The sequence below is a fragment of the Pleurodeles waltl genome, chromosome 8, assembly GCF_031143425.1.
Source record: "Pleurodeles waltl isolate 20211129_DDA chromosome 8, aPleWal1.hap1.20221129, whole genome shotgun sequence".
NCBI lineage: Eukaryota > Metazoa > Chordata > Amphibia > Caudata > Salamandridae > Pleurodeles > Pleurodeles waltl.
The window spans coordinates 520289461-520302869 of record NC_090447.1 but is presented as its reverse complement, the minus strand read 5'-3'; the positions used below and the strand labels follow the sequence as shown (position 1 = coordinate 520302869).

General features: G+C 43.2%; 1 protein-coding gene across 5 annotated transcripts in view; it reads right to left on the bottom strand.

The window, feature by feature from the left end:
* The window catches only part of SCML2 (Scm polycomb group protein like 2), a 685095-nt gene that overhangs the window by 282274 nt on the left and 389412 nt on the right, over positions 1–13409 (bottom strand). For 4 of the 5 annotated variants that reach the window (XM_069204521.1, XM_069204522.1, XM_069204519.1 and 1 more), the window contains one exon: positions 7938–8070. In XM_069204521.1, coding sequence (XP_069060622.1) covers positions 7938–8070 — 133 coding nt within the window. The remainder of the gene's footprint in view (positions 1–7937; positions 8071–13409) is intronic. The other variant, XM_069204523.1, reaches the window with a different exon arrangement.

Below are 13409 nucleotides of genomic sequence, written 5' to 3'. Positions count from 1 at the left end.
GGGATCAAATATATCTTAGCACGCAATTACAAACCTAAGAGTTCAAGTTAACCTCTAGACTATGATAAATAGGAATACACATTATTGCGTATTAAACAACAATTTTACTTCAGTGGCAACAAAGCGGGAAAACTTAGCAGCACAATTAACAGCACAGATGTCATCAACTAGATTAAAAGGTATTTAAAATGAGCAGATAAACCTGCTTTTAAAAGATAAAGAAATTAGTTTAGCATTTAAACAACTGTATTCCTCTTTCTATGGGCCTGAGAGCACAGAAACTGAACAGATAGAAAAGCATCTAAATGTACACCTCCATCAAATATTTCCAAGAGAATGGCAACCACAATTATATGATCCAATAGAAACTGCTGAACAATCCATAACTTAAAACTGGGGAAAGCACAGGGACACGACGGGTTCACCACTGCTGTCTATAAAATGTTCTGCTCTCAAGTAAAGATAAAAGCATATGCGCATCATATAGGCCAATCTCTTTAATGAATGTTGATGTTATACTGCTTACCACTATTTTAGCTACGAGGCACGGTAAAATGATCCCAGCACTAATACAGACCAATTAATGGCGCTCTATTTACAATAGGGGTCCATATGGTGGGAGGAACACAAATTAAATCATTTATCCTAATGGCAGGTGTAGACAGTTGTAGTAGAATGATGCCAGGCTGCAAGATGACATCAGAAACTTCAGGAGGGAGATCAAAACCCTCAACTGTTGCCACTTAATCTCCATGTATGACGGGGGAGCAAGCGCATTTAAGGCTGTAGGACCCTGACCTGTTGCTGCAACGGGAGACCCACTTGAAGGGACAGCCTGACCAGAGGACAGATACTCATGCTTAGGATTTCTGGATACTATACCTTTAGTGCTCAATCTGGGGCCACTATGATGACTTAGGCCCTGTCGGTCCTGATCTTGAGAACCCTGGTAACTCATTCGGTGCATAGGAGCCCATTGTGCATGGTTTCACCCAGGCTCCTCGAGGCATGTCAGTGGGGCCTTCTTAAAGTGAAGCATGGGTTCAAATGAGCCCGCCCCATGTAGAAGCACCTCTGTCAAAATATTGGTCTTGCCCTCGACTATCAACGGCTGGAGATCAAGAACTTTCGCTGCCCTCCACATCATGGTAGCACAAGATGCACATTCATCCAAAATCTGGCCTGGAGGAAAATGTGTCAGACTCTTGGGAGGTATTCAAGACAAAGGTGTCACCCAGCTCCTCACAGCAGTGGTCATCAGGGTCTTCTAGGGGAGCCATAAACCTCCTCCTTCTCCTCTCCCCATTTAGGAAAATTGGGCCTGTTAAGCGGTGGAAGTCCAGGGAATGTTGAGGCCTGGACGGCACCGGCATAGTCACAAAGCAGAACCAGGGTGCCAAGAGGGATAGAGCAGAGATGGATGGAGGCACCGGTGGCAGTGTCGGTACAGATCGGGATCCAGAGGGCTTGGCTGGCGAAGAGGGTTAAGCCGCTGACACTAACTCAGCTCCGTTGGGCCTGAAAGCACTCCATAGGGAGTCAGTGGGCAAAAGATGTGTGCATGTTGTCAGATAGGCATCAGTCTAGGTAACTCGGGCAATGATGCCAGCATTCATAGTTGGGAGTGTGGGAGCGGGGCCTCAAAGCACAATGTCGAGAAGATGAAGTCAAAGGGCGCTTCAATAATGACTGTGTGCTCTGACTTACCCAACTTTGGCAAGGAGGCCTTGAAACAGGAAAGCAATCAACCACAGGAAGACATTCGACCAGAGGAACAGCCCTGAAACCTTTCACAGGTACATAAAGGGGACGAGGAGTGGCACTGAGCCTTCTTTTCCCACGCTTCCAGGAGCTTCATCACCCGCTTGGAAATTGCCTTCGGGTGCACAGACTTTCACTCAGAGCAGGACTTGGGGTCGTGACCTGACCCCAGGTACCACAGACAAACCAAGTGGGGATCGGACACAAATACCTCCCTGTGGTAATCCCCGCAAGGCTTTTACCCTGAAGATTTGGCAGGGAACACAGCATTTTACCACACTGGAAGCAAAGGTTACACATGTTGACAAAAAGTTGAAAAAAAAAATGACCACAGCAGCTAGCCGGATGCATGCTTTTGGCACAGAATTACAAACTTATGTCAGAGAGCACCCATATAGGCACTGCAATGTGGCTTTCTCAGCAGAGCTAAACGGCGCTACCTACCGGGCGTGCAGAAGTACTGCTCAAGACTGACACCTGGGGAATATTCTAAGGTGAGGAATCTGTGGTTAGAAATCATATGCATGGTATGGTTAGAAACACATGCATAGGTCAGCAACACAGAAAGGACTAGTGGTATACGCATGCAAATCTTTCTGAGATGCCTGAAATTCAGACAGAAAAACAATGTTGCAGAATAGGCTACCTATAAGTATAGGACTCCTTAGAAAAAGCCAAAATTGAACAATTCAACGGATTGTCCCTCTTTAGGAACTGCTGAGCTCCAGGCATATTAACAAATTTGTTATGACATTGTGCCAAATTAAGGAAATACTGTAAAAGGGTTCTGAGAGCTAGGAAAAGTGTTTGATAGTGATATGAAGAGAGACCAGGAGGCAGTGCTGCTGGGGCACCTGACAATAGACAGAAGATTGTGCAAGTCTCTAAGAGATAAACAATTCAAAATAGCCCCGACAGCAACGACACAAGCTATCCTACAGAAATGGTGAAAGATATCCCCTCTGGAACTAACAGATTAGATAAATAGGATATGGCACATAGTTGCCATGGAGAAAATCACTGTTTACAGATCAAAAACAAAAATCCTATGACACGGGACTGGGTATTCTACATTAACATTTTAGCAAAGGACTACAGAGAACTTCAGCAGCACAGATACTTAAGAGCACTCCATATCATCCTAGAATTAATAATACACAGACTGAGCCACATAATTCTGTCAAGAACCTTCAACAGATCCCAAGATATGTTGAGGAACAGATGGGTAAGGGTCCTTAGTACAGAGAAGTTTTATTTTTATTTACAATGAAGCATAACACTGCACTCCATCAGCCAGTGGAGGTATGCAATGCTACCTGTAAAATTAAGCTAATAAAAATATTTGAAATTAAAATAGAACAAAAGCCTTTGTCCTTCTTCTGTACGAGGAAATAGTGGTAGTAACAGCCAGTCGCTATTTCCAAGGTCAGTACTCTCTCAATGGCACCTTTGGAGAAGAGAGTCTGAATCTCCTACAAAAAGAAGTGGACAGGTGTTTTTCTTGTAACTGGCTCAGATGTGGGTGTAAAATGCAGTAGGTTGAAAACGAATGTAAGGGTATAGCCTCATTGAACGATCTGGAGGGCATATGTCAGATGTGCTCCTTTGCCACCATTGCAGAAAGAATTGGATCCAGCCTCCTACAGGGCACTCAAGGCCAAGCAAGAGTGACCTAAAGGCTGACATCGCAAGGCTGGGGGACTGGGATGATCAATGCCGCTGGTGGCCTGCACTTTGTGTTGCTGAACCTCATCCCAAAAAGCACTGGGATGCCCTGTGCGAAGGCAGAGGTCCTTAGTGCTGTCTGTATACCTACCCTCTGGAGCATCCTTGAAAGTAACAACATTTCTGGGGAAACTGTCTGTCAGACATCAAAAGGCCCATGGAGCAGGCTATTCTTAAAGTGTTCCCGGGCTGTATCTGCCTTCTCACCAAACAAGCAAGAACAATCAAAAGGCATATCTAAAAGGGACAGCTTGACATCTCCAAAGAAACTTGCAGCCATCGTCCAAGCGTGGCAGCAGAGCACCACACTCCTGCAGACTGCCTAACTAGAAGAATGCAAGCCAGAACTAATGGCATATTAGGCCACATCCTGACCATCATGAATGGTTTGAATCAGAGAGGCCTCCAAATCTTCAGGACGTGACAGCAATATCTCTCCAGCCATGTCCCAGAAAGCCCAAGTTTATCAACAAAGTATGAACTGGTGATGCTGTACCTCTTGGCTAGGACGGAGGATAAGAACATCTGTTTCTCAAATGCCTCAATTCTTCTTAATACTTATTCAGAGAAGTGGGGGTGGCTGGGTTGAGGAATATGAATTGGGGTTCACCTTGGTGGTGGAAGTTTGAATCATCGACTCTTTGGAGTCAGATGCTAAGTCAGAAAATTAGGGTCAATCGATGCCGGTCTAGGGTACCTAGCAACCTCACACCTCAAGAAGTCATAAAAATGTTATCAGGCTTGCAGGCCTACTGGCCTGAATAATCTACTCAACCTAAATGTAATTTAATTGACCCATTATCCAGTCTCAAATTGTGTGATCTTAGGCAAATATTTTATTTCACTGAGTCACCTTTTTCTTCATTCCTGTATGTGAGAGCACATTCAAGTTTGAGAGTTCGGCATAGCTGACGTACAAAAAAGCTTTTAATTTCACAAACTCAACTTTTGCTCCATGTATGATAAGAATATCACTCACATATGGGATAAACATGGCCCCTAACTTGCTTCTTAGTTCACTAATAACATCATTAGAGTGGGGGCAAAAATGTTTCTCAGTTCACGATTAAAAACTCTTAATAAATATATCTCCAAAGTATTATGTGGTAGCGCTCTGACATTTACAGACGGCACATTTTCCATCGGAATGGCACAAACGTTCCCACTGACACACAGTTTTACCGATAAAACTATCTAGCATAAAAACGATAATGGGTGGAAATCTGGTTTCAGCAAATACTTATCTGCACATCAAAGAAAATATGTTTCTTACCCCTAACTGTAGCTCTCCAGTATTGGAATCTCTCATAGATTCACAAGCATGGATCATTCCCGGTCATTGAGATGGGAGTCTCGCAGTATGTTATAATAGCAATCTCATGTTAAACCAAGAGAAAGAAGGCCCTGGGCGCTTCAATTTTGTAACATATCAGTCACTGTTAAAAAAACAAAGGAGACCAAACTTGGGTTTCAGCCAATCCGGCTGTTTTGCCCTTTAGCACACTCCTGTGAAAAGCTCCAGTCCCTCAGATTCTTAACTGAGCTTCGTGCTAGGGAGTCTCCACTGAGCTCTGCTCAAGTATACCTGTTTTGATATATTTCAAGCGAATTTCCAACCATTTCATTGCCTTTAGGTTTGTCCCTTATTACATTTTCATAGTAAATTTAACTTCAAGTCTGACTTCATCATGTAACCAGAATTGCAAGTAACCTTTTTACCTTTTGAGACCTTCGTTAATAATCATTAAGAAAGCTCACCCCTACTTGTAGAAATGGTGAAAGTTAGTAGAATAGTCACATGGGGAAATGTAAGGCAGATGTGAGCCTTAACTGAAATAAATGAAGTGATGGCCTGACTTCGAAGAGAGTCAGCTCTAGAATCAGAATAAAGACAACAGTTGTAAGGAAATGCCTTCCTGGGCAAGGTTACCCCCTAGCTTTTTGCCTTTTGTGGATGCCAGTTATGATTGAAAGTGTGCTGGGACCCTGCTAACCAGGCCCCAGCACCAGTGTTCTTTCCCTAAACTGTACCTTTGTTCCCACAATTGGCACAGCCCTGGCACACAGATAAGTCCCTTGTAAATGGTACCCCTGGTACCAAGGGACCTGTGGCCAGGGAAGGTCACTAAGGGCTGCAGCATGTATTATGCCACCCTGGGGACCCCTCACTCAGCACATGCACACTGCCTCACAGCTTGGGTGTGCTGGTGGGGAGAAAATGAGTAATTGGACACGGAACTCCCCTCAGAGTGCCATGCCCACAACCCACTGCCTGTGGCATAAGTAAGTCACCCCTCTAGCATGCCTTACAGCTCTAAGGCAGGGTGCACTATACCACAGGTGAGGGACAGCTGCATGAGCACTGTGCATCTACAGTGTCTAATCCAAACCCTAGACACTAAGTGCAGGGTAGCCATAAGGAGTATATGGTCTGGGAGTCTGTCAATTACGAACTCCACAGTTCCATAATGGCTACACTGGAATCTAGGAAGTTTGTTATTAAACTTTTCAGCACAATAAATGCACACTGATGCCAGTGTGGGACTTATTGAAAAATACACCCAAAGGGCATCTTAGAGATGCCCCCGGAATACCAGTCCGACTCCTAGTGCTAGGCTGACCAGTTTCCTCCAGCCAGCCACAACCAGACAAGTTTCTGGCCACATGGGGTGAGTGCCTTTGTCACTCTGTGGCCAGGAACAAAGCCTGTACTGGGTGGAGGTGCTTCTCACCTCCCCCTGCAGGAACTGTAGCACCTAGCGGCGAGTCTCAAAGGCTCATGCCTTTTGTTACAGCACCTCAACTATAGGAGCTGCCTTCCCCTCTGGTCACGGCCCCCACTTTTGGCGGCAAGGCCAGAGGAGATAATAAGAAAAACAAGGAGGAGTCTGAGGACAAGGAGAATCTGAGGAGGTCATTGCAAAAATATCCAGAGAGTCCATTGGGACACTGTTAGAAAGGCCCCCAAATAAGATTAAGCCTCGGAAGATCTTAGTAAACTTCCATACCTATATTATTAAGGAACATAAAACGCCATCTTGACCAAGATGGAACAGTTCTCTAACTCATCCTGTGTCGCCCCTTTTTCTCCCCCAACACTTCCCCAGTTCAGCTGAAACTTGCACCATGCTGCCATGTATTTCGCATGTTCACTGACACCTATCCAGTTACATAAAATATTGTTAATGTATCTTGTTCTGTAAAAAGAAAATCTACGGATGATATCAGGGGGTGTGGAATAATTATTCATGTAGCGGGTCATTAGGTAGGTGTTGAGGTAATGTATTTATTTTTCATTGGCTCCGATTTGCAGAACAAATGCTATATTGACTCACACCATAAAGAATCTGCAAAACACTTATTTCTTATCCAAGAATTGTGTAGATTTTGCAGGGTGAGCAAGAAGACTTTCCTATTCTTTCTTGACTTTTCTGTCAATTGAGAATTCTGTAATATAACTTTTCACTGATCAAGAACTCAACTACTGAGTTGCCCAATTAATTAATGAATGGTATAGTTTGTAAATTTTGATGTATTAGGAGGTGTCTTAATGCGGAGACATGCTGCCTCATGAAATTTAGATTTAACACAGTTTCTGACCCAGTAAATGTGGGATATTTGATTCAGGTAAAATTTACAGCGTCTCAAATTTAGAGTACCCATTTGCTCCCACAAACGTAATGACTGATCTTTAGGTGCTGCCTCAAAATTGTCACTGATTTGAACACAGCTCAAGAGAGGACAAGCTGATGCATTATTATGCACAACTAGGCTCTAGTTCGAGCCAGAATATACCTACTCGACTTTTGGTAACAGATGGTGATACATGACACTATATAACTCAGTCCAAACCTTTTAGGCAGGCCTGTCCTGAGAACATATCCCTTGGGTATTAGGGTAGTACTACAGTGCCCTTAAAACATCTAGAGTATGAAAATAGGGCCCTGCAGGGGGGAAAGGATTACTGAATAAGGACTGAAGACAAACTGAATGATTAAATGAGTACCTGAATCCACAATTCTAAAAAGAATGAATTGTGAGGGAAAGCCTATTGTTTTGAGTATTTCTGTGCATGGGTTCAAGCCCAGGGCCCAATCATTAAAAAAAAAGGCACATTGAATTCCAAAGGTGGAAGAGGCTTTCTCAAAGGGGGATGCGTTTATTAGTATCACTTAAAGATGTAATCAGTGGAAGACCTTTTGGGATGTTATCTGATGAATCTGCTTCACCACTCACAAAATCTATTCTATTTGAAGATGAAGGAATATCAATTTGCTGGTTGATTCACCTCATTCAGCAACTTAATGCAGAGAAAGCAATATTAATTTGATGAGTGTGTTTAAGGAGTGTGGTACACAACAATGACATTTTTCACAAGCAGCATATCAATGGAGAAACGTCAGGCTAAACAAATAAGAAGGCTAAGCTAAAACACCTGAACATCTACTCACCAGTGGATATTACAGACATTGCAGAACTACCCATGCCAATTCCATCTTTATGCGCATGAGTTTTATTTTTGTCTTCATCAGGCTTACTTGTAAGGGATGATTGGGAAGGAGACTGCATTACTGGGAATTTCTTCTGTGGAGAAAATATCACCACTTTAATTTTTCATTTTATCTCAATGAAGCAGACTTTTTTGTAGAAGCTCCAAGCAGAGAAATACTCACTTCACCTGCAATCCATTAATACCACTAAGTCATTTACAATTCAAATCTTTTTTTAAATCTCAATTTCTTTTTTTATTGTTTTTTCAAAGATGATCAGAATTTGATCAGCATATAAATATCGCCATACATAAAGTACTTGTGATACATACAAAGATAATAAAAATAATAAAAAAATAAAGAACAATTGAGAAGCACATTTACAAATATACAAGATCAACCATCTCAACATATGAGTATGCAAATGAACAATGTAACACAATAACCGGAGTAGATATAAACCTGTCTACTTATGGGGATACAAATTGAAGGCTGCTTTAGATCTAGAAAAGGGCCACATATATGGTTAAATTGTTGCAAGTTGTTGTTTAGTTTATAAATTATTTTCTCAATTTTTGCCACATCCAACATATCCTCAAGTAAGGATTAAATTGTTGGAATTACATTTTTCTATAAAAAATGTAGTATGCTGACTTAGCTAAACTGAGGGCGGCAGAAAGCATTTAAATGGAAGTTGTGGGGGGCGAATCCGAGATGTCATGCAAAAATAATCATCACTCTGTTAAGGGAAGATTAATAGGAGAGTATTCCTTCAAATATTTCTCAATCTGAAGCCAGAATGTGCACATTTCCCACAGTATATTAACTATGTCACAATCGGGTTCTTGGCATCTTCAACAGAGGGAATTGGGTGTAAGTTTGGCTGAATTTAACTTGGATGGAAACCAGTGCCAGCAATGTCGTATTTTAAGGTAATGAAATTTAAGATGGGAATCTCTAAGCCCTTAAATGAAAATGTCACTTACCCAGTGTACATCTGTTCGTGGCATCAGTCGCAGTAGATTCGCATGTTCTGCAATAGCTCGCCATCTGGTGTTGGGCCGGAGTGTTACAAGTTGTTTTTCTTCGAAGAAGTCTTTCGAGTCACGGGACCGAGTGACTCCTCCTTTTGTCTCCATTGCGCATGGGCGTCGACTCCATCCTCGATTGTTTTTCCCCGCAGAGGGTGAGGTAGGAGTTGAATTGTAGTAATAGTGCCCATGCAATGGAGTGACTAAGTATGCACCTATTTAAGGTTGAGATGATACATATATAATTAATTGAAGGTAACTTCCAAACTGCTACAGGCTCCCGGGGAGGCGGGTGGGCACATGCGAATCTACTGCGACTGATGCCACGAACAGATGTACACTGGGTAAGTGACATTTTCAGTTCGATGGCATCTGTCGCTGTAGATGCGCATGTTCTGCATAGACTAGTAAGCAGTTATTTCCCCAAAAGCGGTGGATCAGCCTGTAGGAGTGGAAGTAGTCTGAAATAATGTTCTTAATACAGCTTGCCCTACTGTGGCTTGTTGTGCGGATAACACGTCTACACAGTAGTGCTTGGTGAATGTGTGAGGCGTAGACCATGTGGCTGCCTTACATATTTCATGCATTGGGATGTTTCCTAGAAAGGCCATGGTAGCACCTTTCTTTCTGGTTGAGTGTGCCCTTGGTGTAATGGGCAGCTGTCGTTTAGCTTTAAGGTAGCAGATTTGGATGCATTTAACTATCCATCTGGCTATACCTTGTTTTGAAATTGGGTGTCCTGCATGAGGTTTTTGAAATGCAATAAAGAGTTGTTTAGTCTTTCTGATGTTTTTTATTCTGTCAATGTAATACATCAATGCTCTTTTGACATCTAATGTATGTAGTGCCCTTTCAGCTACGGTATCTGGCTGTGGAAAGAACACTGGAAGTTCCACTGTTTGATTTAGATGGAACGGTGAAATAACCTTTGGCAAAAATTTAGGATTGGTCCTTAGGACGACTTTATTTTTGTGTAGTTGTATAAAAGGTTCCTGTATTGTAAACGCCTGAATCTCGCTTACTCTTCTTAGGGAAGTAATGGCGATGAGAAATGCCACCTTCCAGGTTAGGAATTGTATTTCGCAGGAGTGCATGGGTTCAAAAGGTGGACCCATAAGTCTAGTTAGGACAACATTTAGGTTCCATGAAGGAACAGGTAGTGTTCTTGGTGGTATAATTCTCCTAAGGCCCTCCATGAATGCTTTAATGACTGGTATCTTATATAGGGAAGTTGAATAGGTAGTCTGCAGGTATGCAGATATTGCTGCAAGGTGTATTTTAATGGAAGAGAAAGCTAGGTTAGATTTTTGTAAGTGAAGCAAGTAACCCACTACATGTTGTGGAGTTGTGTGTAATGGTTGTATTTGATTAATATGGCAGTAGCAAACAAACCTCTTCCATTTACTTGCATAACAGTGCCTGGTGGATGGCCCTCTGGCTTGTTTTATGACTTCCATACATTCTTGGGTAAGTTGTAAGTGCCCGAATTCTAGGATTTCAGGAGCCAGATTGCTAGATTCAGCGATGCTGGATCTGGGTGTCTGATCTTTTGGTTGTGCTGTGTTAACAGATCTGGCCTGTTGGGCAATTTGATGCAGGGTACCACTGATAGGTCTAGCAGCGTTGTGTACCAGGGTTGCCTTGCCCAAGTTGGTGCTATCAATATGAGTTTGAGTTTGCTTTGACTGAGTTTGTTTACCAGGTAAGGAAGGAGAGGGAGAGGAGGAAAAGCGTAAGCAAATATCCCTGACCAGTTCATCCATAGGGCATTGCCTTGGGATTGTTTGTGTGGGTATCTGGATGCGAAGTTTTGGCATTTTGCGTTCTCCCTTGTCGCAAACAAGTCTATCTGAGGTGTTCCCCAGAGTTTGAAATAAGTGTTCAGAATTTGGGGGTGAATTTCCCATTCGTGGACCTGTTGATGATCTCGTGAGAGATTGTCTGCGAGTTGATTTTGGATCCCTGGTATAAACTGTGCTATTAGGCGAATTTGGTTGTGAATTGCCCAATGCCAAATTTTTTGTGCTAGCAGGCTTAACTGCGTGGAGTGCGTCCCCCCCTGCTTGTTTAGATAATACATTGTCGTCATGTTGTCTGTTTTGACGAGAATGTATTTGTGAACTATTATTGGTTGGAAGGCTTTTAGTGCTTGAAAAACTGCTAGAAGTTCTAGGTGATTGATATGCAGTTTTGTTTGATGTACGTTCCATTGTCCTTGTATGCTGTGTTGATCGAGGTGTGCTCCCCACCCTGTCATGGAAGCATCTGTTGTTATTACGTATTGTGGCACTGGGTCTTGGAAAGGCCGCCCCTTGTTTAAATTTATGTTGTTCCACCACAGAAGCGAGAGGTAAGTTTGGCGGTCTATTAACACCAGATCTAGAAGGTGACCCTGTGCTTGAGACCACTGTGATGCTAGGCATTGTTGTAAGGGCCTCATGTGCAGTCTTGCGTTTGGGACAATGGCTATGCATGAAGACATCATGCCTAGGAGTTGTAATACCATCTTTGCCTGTATCTTTTGTGTTGGATACATGCGTTGTATGATGGTGTTGAAATTTAGAATTCTTTGTGGACTTGGAGTGGCTACTCCCTTCGATGTGTCTATTATGGCTCCTAGGTATTGTTGTACCTTGCGCGGCAGAATGTTGGATTTTGTAAAGTTGACGGTGAACCCGAGTTTGAAGAGGGTTTGTATGATCTGATTTGTGTGATTTGAGCACTGTATGAACGAATGGGCCTTGATTAGCCAGTCGTCCAAATATGGGAACACATGTATTTGCTGCCTTCTTATGTGTGCAGCGACTACCGCTAGACATTTGGTAAAGACTCTTGGTGCGGTTGTTAATCCGAAAGGCAGTACCTTGAATTGGTAATGTATTCCTTTGAATACAAACCTTAGGTATTTCCTGTGCGATGGGTGTATTGGTATATGGAAATAAGCATCTTTGAGGTCTAAAGTTGCCATGTAGTCGTGTAGTTTTAGCAATGGCAATACTTCTTGTAGTGTGACCATGTGGAAGTGGTCTGATTTGATGAAAGTGTTCACTACTCTGAGGTCTAGGATTGGTCTCAGCGTTTTGTCCTTCTTTGGTATCAGAAAGTACAGTGAGTAAACCCCTGTGTTTATTTGTGTGTTTGGCACTAATTCGATTGCATTCTTTTGCAATAGTGCCTGCACTTCTATCTCCAGGAGATTGGAATGGTGTGTTGTTAAATTTTGTGCTTTTGGTGGTATGTTTGAAGGGAATTGTAGAAATTCTATGCAATAACCATGTTGGATAATTGCTAGAACCCAAGTGTCTGTAGTGATTTTCTCCCATGCTTTGTAATAATGACCTATTCTTCCCCCCACTGGTGTTGTGTGGAGGGGGTGAGTGACATGTGAGTCACTGTTTAGTAGTAGGGGTTTTGGGGCTTTGAAATCTTCCTCTATTTCTAGGGAATTGCCCTCCTCTATATTGTCCCCGAAAACCTCCTCTATACTGTCCCTGGTAACTGGACGGTGTGGCTTGTGAGGTGCTGGCTTGTGTGCTTTGACCCCGAAACCCCCCTCGAAAGGGCGTTTTACGGAATGTGCTGTAATTCCCTCTGCTTTGCGGGGAGTAGAGTGCGCCCATGGCTTTGGCAGTGTCCGTATCTTTTTTGAGTTTCTCAATCGCTGTGTCCACTTCTGGACCAAACAGTTCTTTTTCATTAAAAGGCATATTGAGAACTGCTTGTTGAATCTCTGGTTTAAATCCAGACGTTCGGAGCCATGCATGCCTTCTGATAGTTACAGATGTATTAATTGTCCGTGCAGCTGTATCTGCAGCGTCCATGGAGGAGCGTATCTGGTTGTTGGAGATGGCCTGTCCCTCCTCAACCACTTGTTTTGCCCTATTTTGTAAGTCCTTGGGCAGATGTTCAATGAGATGTTGCATCTCGTCCCAGTGGGCTCTGTCATAGCGCGCAAGTAGTGCCTGGGAGTTCGCGATGCGCCACTGGTTTGCAGCTTGTGCTGCGACTCTTTTACCAGCTGCATCGAACTTGCGGCTTTCTTTATCTGGGGGTGGTGCATCTCCAGATGTGTGAGAGTTGGCCCTTTTCCTAGCTGCTCCTACAACGACAGAGTCTGGTGGCAGCTGTGTAGTGATGAAAACCTGGTCCGTAGGAGGCGGCTTATACTTTTTTTCCACCCTTGGTGTGATTGCCCTACTTTTGACCGGCTCCTTAAAGATGTCTTTTGCGTGCCGGAGCATACCAGGGAGCATAGGCAGGCTTTGGTATGAGCTGTGGGTGGAGGAGAGTGTGTTGAATAAGAAATCATCCTCGACCTGTTCTGAGTGGAGGCTTACGTGGTGAAATTGTGCTGCTCTAGCCACCACTTGAGAGTACGCGGTGCTGTCTTCTGGTGGAGATG